This window comes from Leucopleurus acutus (assembly GCF_964270905.1).
Source record: "Leucopleurus acutus genome assembly, chromosome: 3".
Taxonomy (NCBI): Eukaryota; Metazoa; Chordata; class Mammalia; order Artiodactyla; family Delphinidae; genus Leucopleurus; species Leucopleurus acutus.
The window spans coordinates 82,060,580-82,079,533 of record NC_139145.1 but is presented as its reverse complement, the minus strand read 5'-3'; the positions used below and the strand labels follow the sequence as shown (position 1 = coordinate 82,079,533).

The following is an 18,954-nucleotide window of genomic DNA, read 5'->3' as shown; positions in this document are numbered from 1 at the left end:
CTGTCTTGGAATCACCCAGCATGTACTCCTTTGTATTTGGCATCTTCCTTTCAATATTAGTGCCAGACTTATCTACATTGTTGCACATAGTTGTAGATATTCATCCTTCACTGCTATTTATATTCCACTGTTAATGAACATTTGAGTACTTTCCGTTTTGTGGCTATCACAAATAATGCAGCTAAGAACATCTTAATACATGTCTTTTGGTGAACATATGTGACAGGAATATATTTCGGAGTATCTGGAAACTTAAATAAACCTGGTCTTATTGACATATAGTATATTTTTCAAATGCAATCTGTTAGTTTTATAAGATACAGATAATCATAAAAGCTATCATTTTCCTTATATTGCTACTTTGGAGAACTCGTTAACTGCCACATAAAGAATTAGTCATTCTTTCCTCTGTGTTCCAATATCATTTAATCACAACCTCTATCAGCACCGATCACATAGCATTATATTTTACATTTGTTTTCTTAGTCCCAGAAAAGCAGGAGTGAGATCTAACACAACTTTGTACTCCCAGCTCAAATAATACCCTCTGGATTTTATGAACGAATAAATGAATATCTAAATGAATAAGTGAAAAATATGCAAACCAGCTTATCACTTACCTCCGTTTCTTTCATTAACAAGTTCAGTTCAGAAATCTGACTCTTCACCTGGCTCTCCTTGCCAATAAGGTAATCAATATCTTTTGAAAGCTTTTCCTATTGGAATATATTAGAAACAGAAATAGAAGTGTAACAAAGGCCTTCCAGAATTTCTTTTAACACAGTATCCTCTTCTCTAGCCTATGATGAACAGACAGTAAAATCAACAATGGTTATTATCGTTATTAACCCAGCGTAAACAGTCACTGGCGTTGAGCACACAGGCCTAAAGATACATGAGGGATTAGAAGCAGTTAGAAAAAAGAACAAGGTAGTGATGCTCAGATTAGTAAAAACTCCTGAATACACAAATAGCATATTTTTGTTGTCTCATCATCACTCCCAGAATGCTTCCTCCCAAGGCTTCTAAGTAGATGGAAGGGCAGCAATCCAAATAGTGTTGTCTTCCACCAGATTTTATAATTCACTCTCACACACACACCCCCCACACACAACAGGAAAAACAACAAAGACCCTTCCAAAATAATCTTCAGAGTCCATCCCAGCCTAGATGTTCACTAAACAATTACACAATAATGAAAACACAGATTTATAAAAATGGTAACTTCAAGAGCTTATTGAATAGTTTGTTCATAAAGTAGTCATTTTGAAACTGGTATAGTTTACCATAGAGATAATGTCATAGATTTTGGTGAGATCACTAGTGTGGCCCAGAAAACATTAATATACCTGAAATACATTTAAAAACAAACAATAATACCCTGAAACACCACAGGGTACAAAGCAGTAAGAGACAATGTATCCTGAGACTAAGTGAGAATAAGAACACCCAGAAAACACCTCCCATGCTGTAGCCCTGACAGGAGGATCTGAACATTTCTTGCTCACAACTGGACTAAGGGTTGAAAAGAGTTAGGAAGAAGAGGGGCAAAGCTCCTAGGAATTGTAGAAGTGAGTCTCCTTCTTATATCATCGTCCTCTTTTTTTACTTAGACCATGTTACAGGGTAAGAGAACGTATGCAGAAATGAAAGTGACAGGTCTCCAGCATGGCCCATCTTTAACTCTTTGGGACACCCAGCAATCAGACCCAGCGAGTTTCCTTGATGGCTCACTGGAGGGACAGAGGAAAGACCTGTTAGGAGGCAGAGGAACAAGATTTCTGAGAACTCAAGGCAGGATGGGACCAAGAAGGAAATCATAGGATGTTAAGGATAGGAAGAGACATTAAAATCCTGCATTTTAATCCAGCGTTTTACAGATAAGGAAACCAAAGCTCACTGAGTACAAATATCACATAGTCAATAGCTGAACTAGAAAACTCCTCACCACACATTAACCATGATGTCACAGGCTGAGAGGTGCTTCCTCAGCACCAAGCTGCAAGGAAGATGATAGTTCCTCCAATACCACCGCTGTCAGGCCCATGTTAGGACCAGACCTACGGGATATGAGTGCTGGCACTCTTTTTAGCTATAGTAGCAAAGAAAGGAATTTGGCAATTTAAACTGAAGTAGGGCTTAGTTCTGAAACAGCTTAAGTTAACAGTGCTAAATAGGCTAGAGAAGAATAGAGGACAGAATTCAGAAACACCATCCAAGGTCTAAGTGGTTCCAGTGAGCTGTGATGCTTAGACCAAGTCTCTGGCCAACCACAGCCTTTATCTGAGATGGCTCCAGTCTTCTCAGTCCCCTTAAACTTAGGCAGTCTGTGTTAAGACTAGATCTGTCTTAACCAAGAATCAGTGGTCCATTTATTCATAATCCTCAAAAAAGTATATGCACCGGACACTGATACTAGGCGTTTTATCCAAGAAGTGCATCTAACGTGAGAAGCAGGTTTAAATCCTTTAGTGTTATTAGGACCCCAGTTCTCTAGGAACTGATCAGAGGCTAAATTCCCAAGGACCCCAAAGTTGCTCAAAGCTTCCTCTAGAGCAGTGGTTCTCAAATGCTGGTGTGTATCAGTCTCCTGAGAGTCCATAAAGAGCACAGAGGCCCAAGGTCATTAAAGTAGTACAGGCCTGGCTTCCATAGTTTTACCAAGTGTTCCAGGTGATTCTAACACCCAGCAGAGTTTGAGCTCTCTTCCTGCAACACTCAAGTGAGTAAAAATGAAAATGATATTATAAACCTACCTATGTCACCTACATCGTGAAGGCCTCCAGCTTAAAATCTAAAACAAGTAAAAAGGAAGATCTGGGGAGATCTGTTTACTACTTTCAGCAAAACTGAATGATTTTACTCTTACTAAAAAGTGAATAAATTGAAAAATCCATTATGGAGTCTCAGTTTTAAAAGTGTGAAACATAAATGGGAGAAATTAACAACAAGGCAAAGGGTAACTTAAGTGTATGCTATTGTCAAATATTGATTCCAAGTAACAGAAAAAAAAAATTTGGACAACTTATATAATATCCAACCAATAAGAAACAAACGAAAAAGGTGTCAAAGTTAAAGTTAGCAAACAGTGTTATTGCCACTGTGAGGCACAACAGGGAAACAAAGACTGGATTTACTCACCCACTTGAAACAACTAAAAAATCCTAACAGAATGAATGAAACAGCTCTCAAGACACTGGACACCAAGAAACAAAACACAGTGTCCCTGAGGGATGGGAAACAAGATGAGCCTATGATTGCTCTCAGCTTATTGTCAGGAGAAGGCTTCCCAGGCCTGGTGCAGAGAACTCAAATGGGGCCCAGGATCTCCCGTGAGATGAGGTGATGAAGCTGGGAGTCTGGGGAGGCCAGAGTTTATAAAACATAACACCTAAGAACAGGTGGCCATAAAGAGAAAGAACTCCAGAGATTTACCAAGCAGCCCCCTTGCTTATTCATATGAGCTTTGATCAATTTTTATGTGTGAGGAAATTGCCACAGGCCAGGGCAAGTATCACCCAAAAGAATTAGAAGGAAGAATTTCAGAGCTCACACATGCCGGAAATAGTGCCTGTTCCCCACAAGCCAGACTAAAAAAAAAAAAAAAAAAAAAAAAAAAAAAACCCTCAAAATTCATAGGGCATTGGGAAGAGTAAACAAATAGCTTTACTTCAATAATCACATAAAATTAGTCCTAGAACAAAATGCTGCTCTGTCCTAACAAAGCTTAACAGCAAGACCAAAAAGGAACAAATTGTTCCCAAGTAACTTCATCACACAACAGAAGAAAACTCAAGAATATCTTTAGGAATATAAAAATATCCAGTGCCCAACAAGGTGAGTTTTACAATACCTGGCAGCCAATCAAAAGTTGCCAGGCTTGCAAAGGAGGAGGGGAATACAACTCATAATGATAAGAAAAATCAGTCAAAATTGACCTAGTAATGACACAGATAACAGAATTAGTAAATGAGGACGGACAATAAAACAACAATACTGTAACCCATGTGTTCAATGTAGAGGGAGGACTGAGCATGCCAGACATACAAAATGCAAAATATGAAACTGTATGTATAGATGCAAAATAGATACAGGTCAAAAAATGCATACACATATTGTTAAAGGAATCAAAAATTTAAAATTTAAATTTAAATTTATAAATGAATTGATTCCCTTTTAAAAAGGAAAAAAGAATGAAACAAAAAAATAGCACTATACCACTGCCTACTTGATTGTAGATTATCAAATTTAAAAGTTTTAAAAGGGCCATGTGGGCTTCCCTGGTGGTGCAGTGGTTGAGAGTCCGCCTGCTGATTCAGGGGACACGGGTTCGTGCCCAGGTCCGGGAAGATCCCACATGCCGCGGAGCGGCTGGGCCCGTGAGCCATGGCCGCTGAGCCTGCGCATCCGGGGCCTGTGCTCCGCAACGGGAGAGGCCACAACAGTGAGAGGCCCGCGTACCGAAAAAAAAAAAAAAGGCCGTGTATAAGGTTAACAGACAGTGAATAACTCAGTTTTAGCTGGAACCCACCAGAATAAACAAAAATGCTTATACTAATTATATTGGCAGCAATAAGAATCAAGTGTCTTAAAACAGCTACTACCCTTCAAAGTGTGTCACTCCCGTAACCACACTCAATGTCGTGGCATTGGGCTCATGTAGGGATGGATCATAATGAAGTGTCCTTCATCCCTCTCTTTCCTCAGAACTAGATATCAGTAGGACAAAGAGCTGCCTGGTCAGAAATACTAACAACCTAATATTAATAGATCATTAAGTAACACTTTAGATTATTAACTCATTTCAGTAAAACAGACCACACAATATGCACAGTATGATTTTATACAGAAAAAGTTAAAGGTCTAAAGTTATAAAGGATCAAAATTTAGTTCTAAAAATAAGTTCTACCTTTAAGGTTTTGTAGGCACTGCTCATAGTGGTTACACGGTGGTTGGAATGATTACCACCCAACTTACAGAGATGACAAACTGGCCTCTTACATAATTCACAGTACATGTTTATTCTCTCCGTTTCATGTTCTGGGCACATTAAAATCTATTGAATAAAGAATAAAAGTGGGATTAAGGGTCTTCATAGCTTACATGGCACTCAAAAGATTTCAAGTAATTGGATAAAGTCCCAAAACACAAAGATTTGCTTTATGAAATCACTAAAGCCATTTAAAGTAATGAAAGTGTAAAAAGAAATAAAAGCATTTGGTACATTATATGAGAATTCTCTACATTAGAATTACTGTTTTTCAATTTAAGGGTTCAAACGGTCAATTAATTATGTAAGTGTTATTTCCTCTACACCTGGTGATAAGAAGGTAAAAATTTACTTCCTATAAGACTTAAGTGAAATGCTTAAACAAGCTAGAAAGGTCCTCTGATCATAATGACTAGGTAAATTCTTAATGATCATGATCAATATTTTTTAAGGTATCATAACAAATAACTTATGAGGACCCATAGCCTCATTATCCTCACAAGAAATCTGTTACTAAGAGAGTCTTGGAACACTTTGTAAGCTTCCAGATGTTTGCTTTTACATATTGATTGCACACACACTGACCAAATTTAGAACTGTGTTCTCCTGATTTAAGTTTCTACCTTTTTGTTTACTCTGTAAACTATCATCATAGTTACACTGAATTTTTACATAATGTAGCTGTTTTCATTTGGAAAAGAAGGAGGATTCTTTTAAACTAGTGTGTTAATGGAAATCAAAAAGCTGCCCATTATTCCAAAAGATTAGATTTTAAGCAACTACAACTGGTCTGATAACTTAGAGAAAATTTTTTTTAATTCCATTATTAAAAGTCTTAATACCAATGTGTAGCTCCAGGAGAAAAACTGGAAAAGATTTCAAATTTCTAAGCACGCCCAGGTTCCTACATTCTCAAAGCCATTACATTTAAAATAGAATATAAAGTCAGGCTTTCTGCAAGGAATGCAAGAACTCAAAGTTATAAGGCAAATATTCTATAGGATGAGACACCTTTTTAGAATTTGACTATAGTGAATTACACTATTCACTATTTTGTTTCATCTATAACTTCATTCATAAAGTTTTTCTGTACGTTACTATAGAAATTACCCAGAATATTTAAGAAATGCAAATTCCACTTTAAATACTATATAACCATTATATCATAAGCGTCAAACTATTAGGCTGTAGTTACTCTTATTTATTCATAATACAATTTTAGGTAACTAAAAATGTCAGAATGTTTCCCAATCACATCTTTTAGACAATTATGGATTTATCATATTAAAGCACAAAAGCCTTTTAACTTTAACCATTTCAATCTTAGACAGTATATCTGACATCACCTTTCCTCTCTTACTCAGTTATCATTACAAACATTCATATATTGTATTGTATCACACTGTATTGTAATAGAGTGAACCATAATATTGCCTTCTAAGCTCTGGGGATGTTTAGCAACATACTAAATAACTCCAACTACTAGGCCTTAATTTCTTGTTCCGGCTTTTAAAGTTATTTCCCTTCTTACTGTCAGGTTCTAGACTTGTTACAATTTATCTTATCATATTAAGTTTAATACTCTAACTTAATAGAAACTTCACTTACCTTGGGTCTAAAATTCGTAGTTGGGCCCACATACTCATGCTGCGCTTTTACAGTACCCCAAGGATGATAAATTTTGAAGCATTCATTGCAGTAGCTTGCACTACAGTCCATGCAACTTTTTGTGGATTCTTGAGGTGGTGGTTTACAAAGGTCACACATAATGGCTGTGGCTGCCCTGGCTGCCTGACGATATCTTTCGACAATAGTTTCCAAAGTGAAATTTCGAAACAGACCGTTGATTCCCCGTTCTCCAAGATCCACATCATGCTCACAGCCAGGACACGGAAAAGTAGTTGTCCTAGGGGTCAATGAATTGCGCTTCCAGCCTGTGTAATTAGTTAAGTCCTTGTTTAGTTACATCAGTAGGAAAATGGATAGAATGAAAACTAAGGAGTCATGGTTTGGAAAGATACATAACTACAAACATATTGCAAAAACATAATACTCAAAGTGGCTCCATATAAATCAATTTATGTACTGAAAATGCTTTTTTTAAAATGGTTTTTCCTTGGCATATAAAAGATAAGCCCAAGTTATTAAACACTGATCAAATCAAAAAGGAATGAAATTATTCTGTAATAAATCCCATATAAAAACCATATTAAATCAAACAGATATGTGGACAAAACATATAATACAATACTACACAGGGTCAAGATCTTTTGAAATTATACAATTAACATTTATAGTTAATTTCATATATCATTCCCAAAGGAATTTGGCTTGCATTTAAATGAACACAGCCTTGGCTCATTGATAGGAACTGAGTTTATACCTAAAAGAGCAAGAGTCCTTAACCCAGCCAGGGTCCATGGATTGACTCCAGGAAGAGTCAAATAGTTTGGTAAACTATTTGAAATTATATGCAAAATTTCGCATGTATGTATCCATACATATTTTCTGGTTAAACAACCCATAGCTTTTACCAGATTCTCAAAAGAATATGTGACCACAAAACTGTTAAGAACCACCGCAAGAGAGGGTATCCCACTGTAGTATTGTTTTATCTAGAAAATTCAGTAGGCAAAATCATTAGTTAATTGAGTGCAATCTATAAAAGAGTAAAAAGCTCATTCACAGATCTAGAATCTAGTGACTTTAAGAGGAACCAACCATTTAATATCTTCTTATGACCTGAAAAAAAGAATCATTAAGATTATTTAATTCAGTAAGCCAGAAGACACACCAAAAAAATTACAGATAACTTTACAATATATAAATAATACAATGAATGACCTTAAACATCACACTCTTCTTCAGTATTATCCTGATTTTAACAAATCAAGAAACCAAGGCATGACAGCCCTTACCCACAGGTTCACAAGAATCTGGGGTAGTCTGTTTAACACAGGTGTATGCCTATCATGTTCCCTCCTCTTCTGTATAAATTTGAGTATGTAGCCTTGGTTGCCTGCAAAATAACTTCCTAAATATAAACACAAAGTTTTTAACCTACAGCCTTCTTTCATACTACTATGTATCCAGTACCAAAAGTGAATGGTTAAACTTAGTATATGACATTTAGAAAAGGTCTTTAAACAGCTATATTAATATTGCCTTGGCAACATTACTATCATCACTGAAGACTGTCTTAAAAGATATCTGGCATATCACTACATAAATCACTACAGGTAAAATTTAGTGATCAGCCCACGATATTATTCATTTGAAGTGACTTTACACCATGCAAAATGGCATTAGGCCCCCAGAGCTACTTATGCAACAAACATGCAGCTACACTATTTTAAATTTTAAATATTTTCAAAATATTTAAAGATATTTTTAACCTTCACATTTTAAAACATACCCAAAAAAGCATACAAAAAAATCTGCCCCATAAAAATCTGAAAATCCGACATAAAATATACTCTTGTAATAATTCTAAAAACATGCAGTACAGTACAAGATATTTCACACCACAGCAGGCACATAATAAAATAAGCAGCAGAGCTACTTTTAAAACACATGCCAATGAAAATTCTGTTTAGTGAAAAAACAAGCCAAATAATTCTGGAAGTGATATAGTACAGTGGTCAAGTTTAAACAAATGGAAATTCATATTTAATTGCATGCTTCCACACATGAACTAGGTGATATAAATTAAAATGGATGACTAATCTCAACAGTCAATGTTTTTAAAAAAATGAATTATTGGTTTTATGAATAGAAGATTGTGATCAATTATGTAATGGGGAAAAACAAAAGTAAATTATGCCAGTAAAATCACGCTTTAACACATACACTGGTGACACCCAGATTTTGGCCTCATGTTCAGAAATTTTAGAAAAAAAGTTTTATCCCTTTTCTGTAAACCTCTTTTGTTTTTATAATTAAAAAAACAAGGTATAAAGCATCACACTGAACTTCTTATATCAGACAAAATACTAAATCAATATATCTGCTAAAGAACTTTTATTTCATCTGTCTTAACTTCTACCATTGTTTTCATAAAAACAATCAATAGAATATATATTCAGGGCAATAAAGAAAACAGGACAGATCTAAGGATATTCTGGGAAGTGAGCCTGATGGAAAAAAATCAAGATGGTAGAACTAAGAAAAAAACATAACAGAATCAACATTTCTCTATAACTCTGCTAATATAGTAAACATTAGCCAAATGTAGCTATTTAAATTTATTTAAAATTTAATTTAAAATTCATTTCCTAAGTTGTAGTACCCACATTTAAAATTCTCAAGAGCCACATATGGCTAGTGGCTACCATCTTGTATGGTGCATGGTCAAACATTTCTATAATTATAGAAAGGTCTATGGGACAGTACTACCCAGCAGCATGATATAATGGGGAAAAAAAGTAATGATGTCTTAGAAAGGTAAAGAAGCAATATAGGCCAAGCAATGCAATTTTCTATGTCAAACTCCATTTGCGGGGTCAATAATATTTGCTAATTATCTGAACACTGCCACCTCACAGAATCAATTCTTTACCCCATACCTTTAACTTCAACGACAGATTAAACTAGTTAAGCATAAACCACGACACCATTATAAAATGAAGACGCAATAAAAATTTCAAACTCGTTTATAGCAAATCCCCCCCCAAAAGTCAGCTTTCCATCATATGTTTTACCGTTTAAATGATCAAAGAGAATAATAAAGTATTTCAAAACAAAGAGAGTCAATTCATAACAGGTTCCAAACCTGTGCCAGCTGCATCTTCTCCCATATCCTGGCTGCAAACAACTTCCCCACTGTTAACACCTGGACACGTTAAGTAGACTATTTCTCCTCATGCTGGACACTCACGTTGGGCTTCCTGGTGTTGTGCATTGGACTGATGCCTTATGCTTCCACCTTAATGCTTCCACATTCTGACCATCTGATGCCTATGAGTTACATTTACCCTTTGAGTATTAGCATTTTCAAACTGCAAAAACTTTTTCTCGACTACCCTCTGAAGCAAAAGTAGGTAACAAGGTAATTTTTTAAGCAAACTGTTCCTATCTTTCCTCCTAATTATTAACTTTCAACACTTAAAATTCTCAGGGACTCACTAAAGCCTGTAAGAGAATGGATTACACGTGGCTTCTAGAAGTGGCTGTAAGATTTTAAAATCAAGGCATGTAGAAGCAGGTGAGGAAACCAGAAAAGGGATACATTTCAGGTGTTTATTTTCTCCACTAAAATTTAAGGTATCACCAGCATTCCTGAAAAAAAGTAGCCAATTTTACTTTAAAGGTCAACTGGAGTAAAAAAAAAAAAAAAAAAAATTATTTTAATAAAATGGGTTGGCCCACCTTTCACACAAAAGCAATGTACGTTATTTACCCACAAGTGAGACCTGAGTGTTAAAACTCTGAACCCAAATACCTTAAAATAAAAACAAAAAATACACCATACGCATAAACAAGCAAAGATTATAGTATTAACTACAAAAATTATCAATACCTTTAAGTAAATTTTTAAATACAGAAGAAAGTACTGGCTTATTTAACCTCCCGAAGGGTAATATGGCTGTCAACGTAAGCTTTGTTCCACTAAGTAAATGTAAAGCATTTTTAAGGTAACATTAAAAAAAAACAAGGGGATGTCATTTTCTTTAAAAATATCCCATAATGGGGCTTCCCTGGTGGCGCGGTGGTTGAGAGTCCGCCTGCCGATGCAGGGGACACGGCTTCGTGCCCCGGTCTGGGAAGATCCCACATGCCGTGGAGCGGCTGGGCCCATGAGCCATGGCCGCTGAGCTTGCGCATCCGGAGCCTGTGCTCCACAACGGGAGGGGCCACAGCAGTGAGAGTCCCGCGTACCGGGGGAAAAAAAAAAAAAAAAAAAATATCCCATAATGGACATGTGTGTGTGTGTGTGTGTCTCTGTGTGTGTGTATACATGGCAAAATGAAAGCACTAATAATCAGAGCTCCATTTAAAAACATCAGAAATTGTTTGGAATTTTAGTCCTGTTGACCTTTAAGTCATGTCAGCCAAATTTGTTCACTTTCTACATGATTTTGAAGACTTGACCACTGATATTTATTTAAAAAAAAAACTTTATCTATATAAAGTTATTTAATTTAAATCTAACACTATACTGCCTGCGGCCACACAAGCAATAAAGCATTTTCTACCTCTCCACCCCAAAGATCTCCGTTGTGATGCTGTGAACAATGAACAGAAAGCTGGATTTAGAATTTAATTTCAAAGAGAAGATTCACAACATGTTAACAAAAGATAAAGCAGTAACTGTGTCCTACACATAATACAATTACTGAATTAACAGTAAAAAAAAAATGTTTTTCCTGGTACGCATGGTATTTATATAAAGCCACCAATGTAAAACAGTCATCAAGCTTATCCCATCACGGTTCAGAATTAATCACTGTTGGTGCATCACTTAAGAGACCTATACTTTATCCTATAGATTTGTATTTTTAAACAATCACACTTCTGAAAACTGTTGAATATATAAAGTAAAAATCAAGCATCTCTTTTCTGGTTTTTTTTAAGTGATCTAAATCAACACAGTAAATAAACATTACTACTAATGATTGTATCTTAATGACAACAGGTGATACAGAATGGGAGAAAAGCTTGCATATATATGACCAAAAATGAACACTTATATAGCTCTTTTATTTTTACACAATTTAACATGCTAGTGTTATACACACAAATCTTACTCTCCTTTCAAGGCATCCTTTTATTTTAAAATCTGTCAAATGACCCATGCAATGCTATTTGAAAGGAATATGTGTGAAAGTGTAAGCCACATATGTCATTTTACAGTTTTCAGTAGCCACAAAAAAGTAAAAATAAACAAGTGAAATTAATTTTAGTAATACATATTTAACCCAATATATCCAAAAACTCTCATTTCAAAATGTAATATAAAATTATTAGAGGTATGTTATATTCATTTTTTCACTCTAAGAGGTACAAGTGCATATCTCAATTCAGACTAATGTGTTTCAAGCACTCAACAGCCACATGTGGCTAGTGTACTGGACAGATCTGGAATTTTTGCTGTGAATATACCCAGAGTACTACTACTCTTCCACAAGGCAGCCATCATATTCTGCAGTCATCCCTTCACCAAATATTCTTATGTCCTATAATTGATCTCCACAGAGAAGCTTTCTAACTTGCCCCCCATGAGGACATAATACAGCTTAACAGGGCTCTTCCTAAAGAAGAGGGAGGAACATCTCGGTAAATCTAGTTTTGATCTCTTGTTCTGGAAAAATGCCATCATCGATAAATATAAGCCATCATGGCTTATATTTATGGCTCTGTACAAATCTTATAGCAAACGTTTGTCATTCAACATCCACTCAACACATATTTATTAAACATCTACCAACTACTGTGCTAGTTAAGTTCCTGAAAACAGAAACAGTTAACTATTTTTCATCTATATTTCATTCATACTTTATATCGATCACATAAAAACCAAATCTTAAGATTCAAAGCCTATATAAAACACAGAATTTCATGAAATACATGAAATACACATGTGAGCTCAATCTAATGATCAGTAGAAATACTAGTATTTAACTACAATTTTATTTAATGGTCTGTGCTGAATATTAATATACAAAAAGTGAATCTTCTTGGTCAATCAAGCCAGGGTCCCTAATTATCCAATGAGGATCTAGCAACAGAGTATGAATTTTTATCTGGTAGAATGATTTTAAGCTATCACTGTCTTTCCTCCCCTCCTCAGTATGCCAGTTTCCTAACAGGGACGAAAACATAAAAGTGATGACTTCACAAAGAGCATAACCCTCTCCAACCTCATACATCCTGCACTCCCATCGTTACCTAATGCTCCCTTTTTTGTATATACATATAATTTTTATGTGTGTAAAATATCCTCCAAGGAATTGGTGATTACCATTTTAAAAAAATTCATGTTTTTAAAATATCATAATACCACTCTTAGAACAAATCTCCTCTTATACACTCTCTGATGGAGCACATAGACACAAATATTGCCCAAGGAGACTCCATATCACAGCATGGACCAAAAAAGATGGCATTCTCTAAAATGCAAATGAGGAGAAAAAGATTCTTTTCTGATTTTAAAAAAAGGGTTTTTTTTTTACAATATTAAAAAGTTACTCCTATACTAAAGAGGGAGAAATGGACAGAGTGGACAAAAGGATTAAACTGAAAACCTCAAAGTCCAAACTGGGCAGAGCTGAAGCCCTGAAGTCTGGTGCTCATGGCCGCTCGAGGACTCTCCTCCATAGGAAGGAAGTGCTGAACATGATGCTGTGGTATTTCTACCCAAACCTCTACCTCCCCTTGACCCTTACTGCCGATTTTGGCCCTTAACTTCCCAGTGGCCCTGTTCCCAATGATTTTAAATTAATTTTGATCTACATTAATCCTGCAACAGATGTTCAGAAGAAAGAAACACCATCCCTATAGGAAAAAATTTAAACACCGGCTATATAATAATAGTATAGGACTTCCCTGGCGCCACAGTAGTTAAGAATCCGCCTGCCAATGCAGCGGACATAGGTTCAAGCCCTGGTCTGGGAAGATCTCACATGCCACAGAAGCAACTAAGCCCATGCGCCACAACTACTGAGCTTGCGCACCATAACTACTGAAGTCCGTGTGCCTAGAGCCCAAGCTCCACAATGAGAAGCCACCGCAATGAGAAGCTCATGCACTGTAATGAAGAGTAGCCCCCGCTCACCGCAACTAGAGAAAGCCCACACGCAGCAATGAAGACCTAACGCAGCCAAAAATAAATAAATTTATTTTTAAAAATAAATAAATTTATTTTTAAAAATAAATAAATAATGGTATAGTACATGTGCTATACATCTAATTAGATCTACTTCTACACACTACTACAGAATTCCACTACTGTTTAGCTGATGTTCAAAATCCTTATTTTAAAATTTGGATTAAAAAATGGCTGAAGAATAAAATGGAATAAAATGATACCAAATAACATTCCTCTAAAAAGTCTTCTAGAACTGGGCATTATGTAGTCTCATCCCTTAATTCTGCATATTTATTTACCTATTACCACACATAGATGGTTCCCTAGTAAGTACTTCAGTGGTCCATTATTTCATTCCTCATATAAAGGACTTCACAGGGTCAGAACACCCCCTAAAATACAGACACAGTTAATAATGGGTTCAATACAAAATTCGTGTTCAATATCCAATATCCATTTTAAATGCATACCAAAAGACAATAAAAGTTCATTTTGACGTTTTAAAAGTTCATTTTAAAAGAGAGAGGGATTCTTTTCTAACTATAGTTTTAATTTATTCACCTGGAATGATTAACCCCCAAAACAACGAAAATAATTTCCCTTCCACAATTATCACTGAACATATAACCAAACTCCACCACCCCAGGTTCTACCACATACCTGGTCTGCTAATTCTGTCAATTTTATCCATGCTAGGGGAGGGAAGCCGAAGTCGAGGACTGCTCTGATTGGAGTTGTCTGATCCCACGTCATTGAATGAATCATCAAGCATCAGTAAGAGTTCTTTTACACATTTATGACAGATACTATGTTGACAAGGGAGAATCAACGGGTGGGTAAACAGCTCCTTGCATGCCGGGCAAATGAGCTCTCTTTCAATATTCTTAATGGTAACCTTAAGTTGAGAAAAAGAAATCAGAATCAAAGGCTTTTAGTGTAAATACATTAACATGCTTATACCTCTTGTATAAGTACATGTGTTAACCTTTCAAAAAAGAATTAAACAGATTTTTTTAAAGTCTGAAGTTTCGTTTTGGCTATGAAAGTCTATACCATTAATTATGTCCCCCTCATTATCCATTGCCTAGAGGTGAAGGGGCATGAAATGGTTAAAGAAAAAAAAAAAGAGAAAACCTGAAATATGAGAAAAATTAGCATAAAGTATTAGGGGACCATAATATTTCATCAACAATTATTAAGTTATTAAATCATTATTAATTAACTGATTTAGGACTTCAATGAAATCCTTTCATTGAAAGGAATCCTTAGGACGTCAATAAAAATTAAGTATATAGCACTAAGAATAGGATTATTCCTATTTAGCACATTAGCTCTGTAACTGGCAAGTAACAAGAGCTGGTAAAAACTGGGTTAGCCATTATGTTCATGGAACTCTACTTGAAATCTATTTACAAGCTGAATTATCTGCAACTTTCTACATTAAATGTGACCATTTTCCACATGCTGCAACTGTAATGTACGTAAGAGTTTCTCAGGCTGCATATCAAAGCAGTTATCTTAAAAGCACTTTATGAATACTAAAAGGGTATAGGGGATTAGAAGGAACCATTATAAATGCTCTCTCGATACTACAGGCTTGCAATATTTTCAGTGAGAAACATTTAGACTCATCACAACTAAAAAGGTCTAATGACCTCATACCAGTTTTCCCATTCTTTGCCTGTGTAGTTTTTCCCCACGGATCCCAAACTTCAGGTGCTATGAATCTATATTTAGCATACCTGCAATTTTAATGATGGTAGAATTTTAAAGTACTCATAACCCTGTACAGTCATTTCAACTACTGGAAACACAGAGAAAATTTAAACTGAATTAATTCACTTGTTTTAGTTACATAAAAATGCATGTGAGTATTCCCCTTAAAATGACACCAAGTGCTTTAATAATCCCTGACAATAGCACTTCAGCCAACTGGCTTTATCACTGTCAATGGGTCTTGTGATGCAGCGTTTCTTGATGCATCTCACAATGTTAAAAAAAAGCCCACATCACATCATAGTTTTAGTAAATTTGGAGGATATCCACACCTCACAATTCACATCAAACAATACAGAATATTCACATCCTCCCTCATTTCGTAAAGAATTTGACATCTGATTCAAAAGGAAATTATTGTCCTGAATGTTCAGAACAGGCTCTCACGCCCCATTTTATGAGAGGTGTACTTCCCACTGAAAGATCTAAAATCATTTCCACTTTTCTTGTACACAGAGCAGTGCATAAGCTTGCTAATCACGATGGATATAAAGCAATTCTTACGCAAAAGAAAAATTTAGTGCTCATTTTACACTCATTGAGAGGAAACAACCTGATTAAGAGAAATGTGATGTGCTGGCTCCCCCAATTAAGCTATTTCAAAATAAATGAGGTTCGACGGGAAACTAGCAAGTTGGAAAGAATTGCATATCCGACCCCTTGAAACAAAAACACTTGTACCCCGACAGCTGCTGCAGTAAGCCCGCCTCCCGCGAGCAGGCAAAGGCGGGGAGGAGCCACTGATCGCGGCGACTGCGGGCCAGGCCCGCGAGGGTCCGAGGGGGACTCGAGAGCCGCCGCCACCGCGCTCCCAGACAAAGGAAGGCGGGACACGCGCGGGACACGCGCCCCGGGCCGCGACGGGCACCCGACTCCCTAAAGCGAATTAATTCTACAATCTGAATACCATTAAAGAGCCCCGCCCAAACTCCCCGAGGTTCTCAGGTGAGCCATCACCGCACAGGAGTGGCACAGTCTTCCGGGCCCCGGTGACCCCGAGTCCGACCGTCCCACTGAGGAGCAGAAAGGGGGCGCCCCGGGTTGCGAAACCCTGCCCGGGGCGGGAAAGGCGAAGAGGAAGCGGGGCCACCACACGCCCGCCCTCGCTCCTCCGGGGGGAGAGGGTCCCTCACGGCTCAGGGCAGAGGGGAGAGACCCAGGGGACCCGGCGCGCCGCCACCGAGGCGTTAGGCGGCCGTCCCTCTCCGCCACTCACCAGCGAGTCTGAACCATCCCCCTCCATGGTAGCCTTTTGCCAGGTGTCATCAAAGGCAGGATCCAAACAGGCAGACGGGCGGCCCCTGGCTGGGTCTGGTGAGCGGGTCCCTGTGGCGGCCTTGGAGCCTCGGTTCGGAGCCGGAGGGCGAGCTGGTCAGCCGGACCCGACTAGCGGACCGACGCGGCGAGGAGGAGGTCAGGGCGGGCAAAAGCAAAGACGCGGAGAGACGAGCTTTGCTCCCTACGGTGGCTCCGTGAATCCCGCCCGGCAGCCGGCTGCAGCGGCGGCTCCTGCGGCCTGCGGATGGGCGGGCAGACACGCGGAGACCGGGCCGGGGTCCGTGGAGGGCGGGGCCGGGGCGGGGCGGCGCCGTCGCCCGGGCAACAGCGCCCACCGCACAAAGGAGGAGGGGCCGCGGGCGGGCGGGTGGAAGGCCCAGCGGCGGAGCAGTGGGCGGGGGCGTGGCAGTCGGCGGGGTTCCAGCTCGCTCAGCCACCGCAGCTGCCCCTTCCCCCCCCCCTCCTCACTGTCGCCCGGGCCGCCACCTTCGCCCCCTGCCGGGTAGGAAGTCTCGGAGGGTCGGAAGTGAGGGCGGGGAAGGGGCGGTGGAGGCCGAGGGCCGAGCCGGGGCGGGGCCGCAGTGGAGCGGGCCGCGGTGGAGCGGTCCGTAGGTGCTGCCCCGGACTACTGCCCTGGCCATTGCTCCGCGCCGACCCTCTGCTCTTCATTTTTCTTTCCGTGCGCTTTGTTAAAGCGCGGACTAAGCATTCAGAGACAAGCTCCATTTCCTGACTCTAGCCGGGGCGGCAGGGAGAGGGCTGGCCCAGGCCGCCTTCCCGTGCCGTCGCACCCGGCACACAGAGTCGCGCGCGCGGGGGAGGCGACCAGGGCGAGACCCAGCTCACCCCGCCCCAACCGGGGTCGGGGGTTTCCCCTAGAGGGTCCCTGTCCCCGCCCCGCTCTCCTCCTTCTCTTCCGGCCCGATTCGTAGCGTGAACTTCACATTCCCAGACTGGTCACCAACCACTCGTTTTCTGCTTCTGCTTTTGCACAGCAGGGCGCCGCGCTGCCACGCACGGCACGTTCTTGCCAAGTGGCGCGGGGACAAGCCGCAGCATAGGGGTCCCTCTCCCGGGTACTGGCCGGGAATTAGAGGCGGCAGCTCCCTGCCCCGCCTAGTGTGTGCGTCCGGCCGCCGCCGCGCGGTTCCCACCCCCGGGCACGGAGGGTGTGGGGAAATCGGGACAGCTGGTTGGTCTTTAACGGCTCCGGCACCCACGCACCCAGGCGGTGGGCGCCCGCCCTGTGTTCAGGCACCGTTTTTCCAGGTCGGAGACTAGCCGCATAAAGTTCACCTGCTGCGGTTCAAGCGCGTTTCTTCCAGTTTTCAAGGCAAACCGAAAACACATTAACGTGGGGTTGTTGGAAACCGTATTGTTAGATCACGCCACCGCCCTCCCAGCTGGCTAAATAATTCCATCTCATGTATAGACTGAGAAAACAGGAGCTCTAAGCAGCTGGGCGAAGGGACCACAGAGCTGTAGCGCGGCATCCCGTTTAGGTTTTGACACGCTTCCCACTTTTATTTCCCATTTGGGACAAGTCTCTGTCTGTGACAAGTTCCGCCGTCTTCCCACAGCACTGTCAGCAGTAATAGCCTCTTCTCCAGCCGACAATTAAATAACGCTGTGGCAGTGCAGAATTAAGAACAGCAAGGGACCGTAGCAATTGTCTTTAATGGAATACCCTCAATTTACAGATGAGGTGCAGAGAGGATGAACACCTTGCCAAGTAATGACTGGACTATTCTGATCCAGATTAATGCCCGCTGCGTGGCCGAACATGCTGGAGTTGAGGCTGCTTCCTCCCCACAGGTTCTGAAGCGTCCTAATCAGAAGGGAACTGAGGAAGATAACAAAATGCGTGTGTAATTTAGTTACCTATATGATGTCCTACACCATGTTCCCATATAGATTTTAAAAGGCTCGACCATTAAAAAGCATTATAAGTCGGTTTCTGTCTTTAATTCTGGTCTTTGGGTTCAACAATACCCCTTTGGCTGTAATCTCACATCAGCACACTTGAATAGTGCTTTGGTCCAAAACTAACGAAAGTACAGAGTAAAAGAGATTAGAAGGTTTCATTAACATGAACTAAAGAAAA

General features: G+C 39.5%; 1 protein-coding gene across 7 annotated transcripts in view; it reads right to left on the bottom strand.

Moving 5' to 3' along the window:
* TRIM36 (tripartite motif containing 36) overlaps positions 1-18,954 on the bottom strand; it is a gene marked incomplete at both ends in the record, with an annotated part of 51,672 nt that overhangs the window by 25,522 nt on the left and 7,196 nt on the right. Inside the window, 6 exons of one of the 7 annotated variants that reach the window (XM_082836595.1) lie at positions 621-716; positions 4,910-5,056; positions 6,599-6,924; positions 11,185-11,214; positions 14,457-14,691; positions 16,789-16,886. In XM_082836595.1, coding sequence (XP_082692721.1) covers positions 621-716; positions 4,910-5,056; positions 6,599-6,924; positions 11,185-11,214; positions 14,457-14,691; positions 16,789-16,815 — 861 coding nt within the window. Of the gene's footprint in view, positions 1-620; positions 717-4,909; positions 5,057-6,598; positions 6,925-7,711; positions 7,733-11,163; positions 11,215-14,456; positions 14,692-16,788; positions 16,887-18,954 lie in introns of those variants that run through there. The other 6 variants (XM_082836596.1, XM_082836591.1, XM_082836592.1 and 3 more) reach the window with 6 other exon arrangements.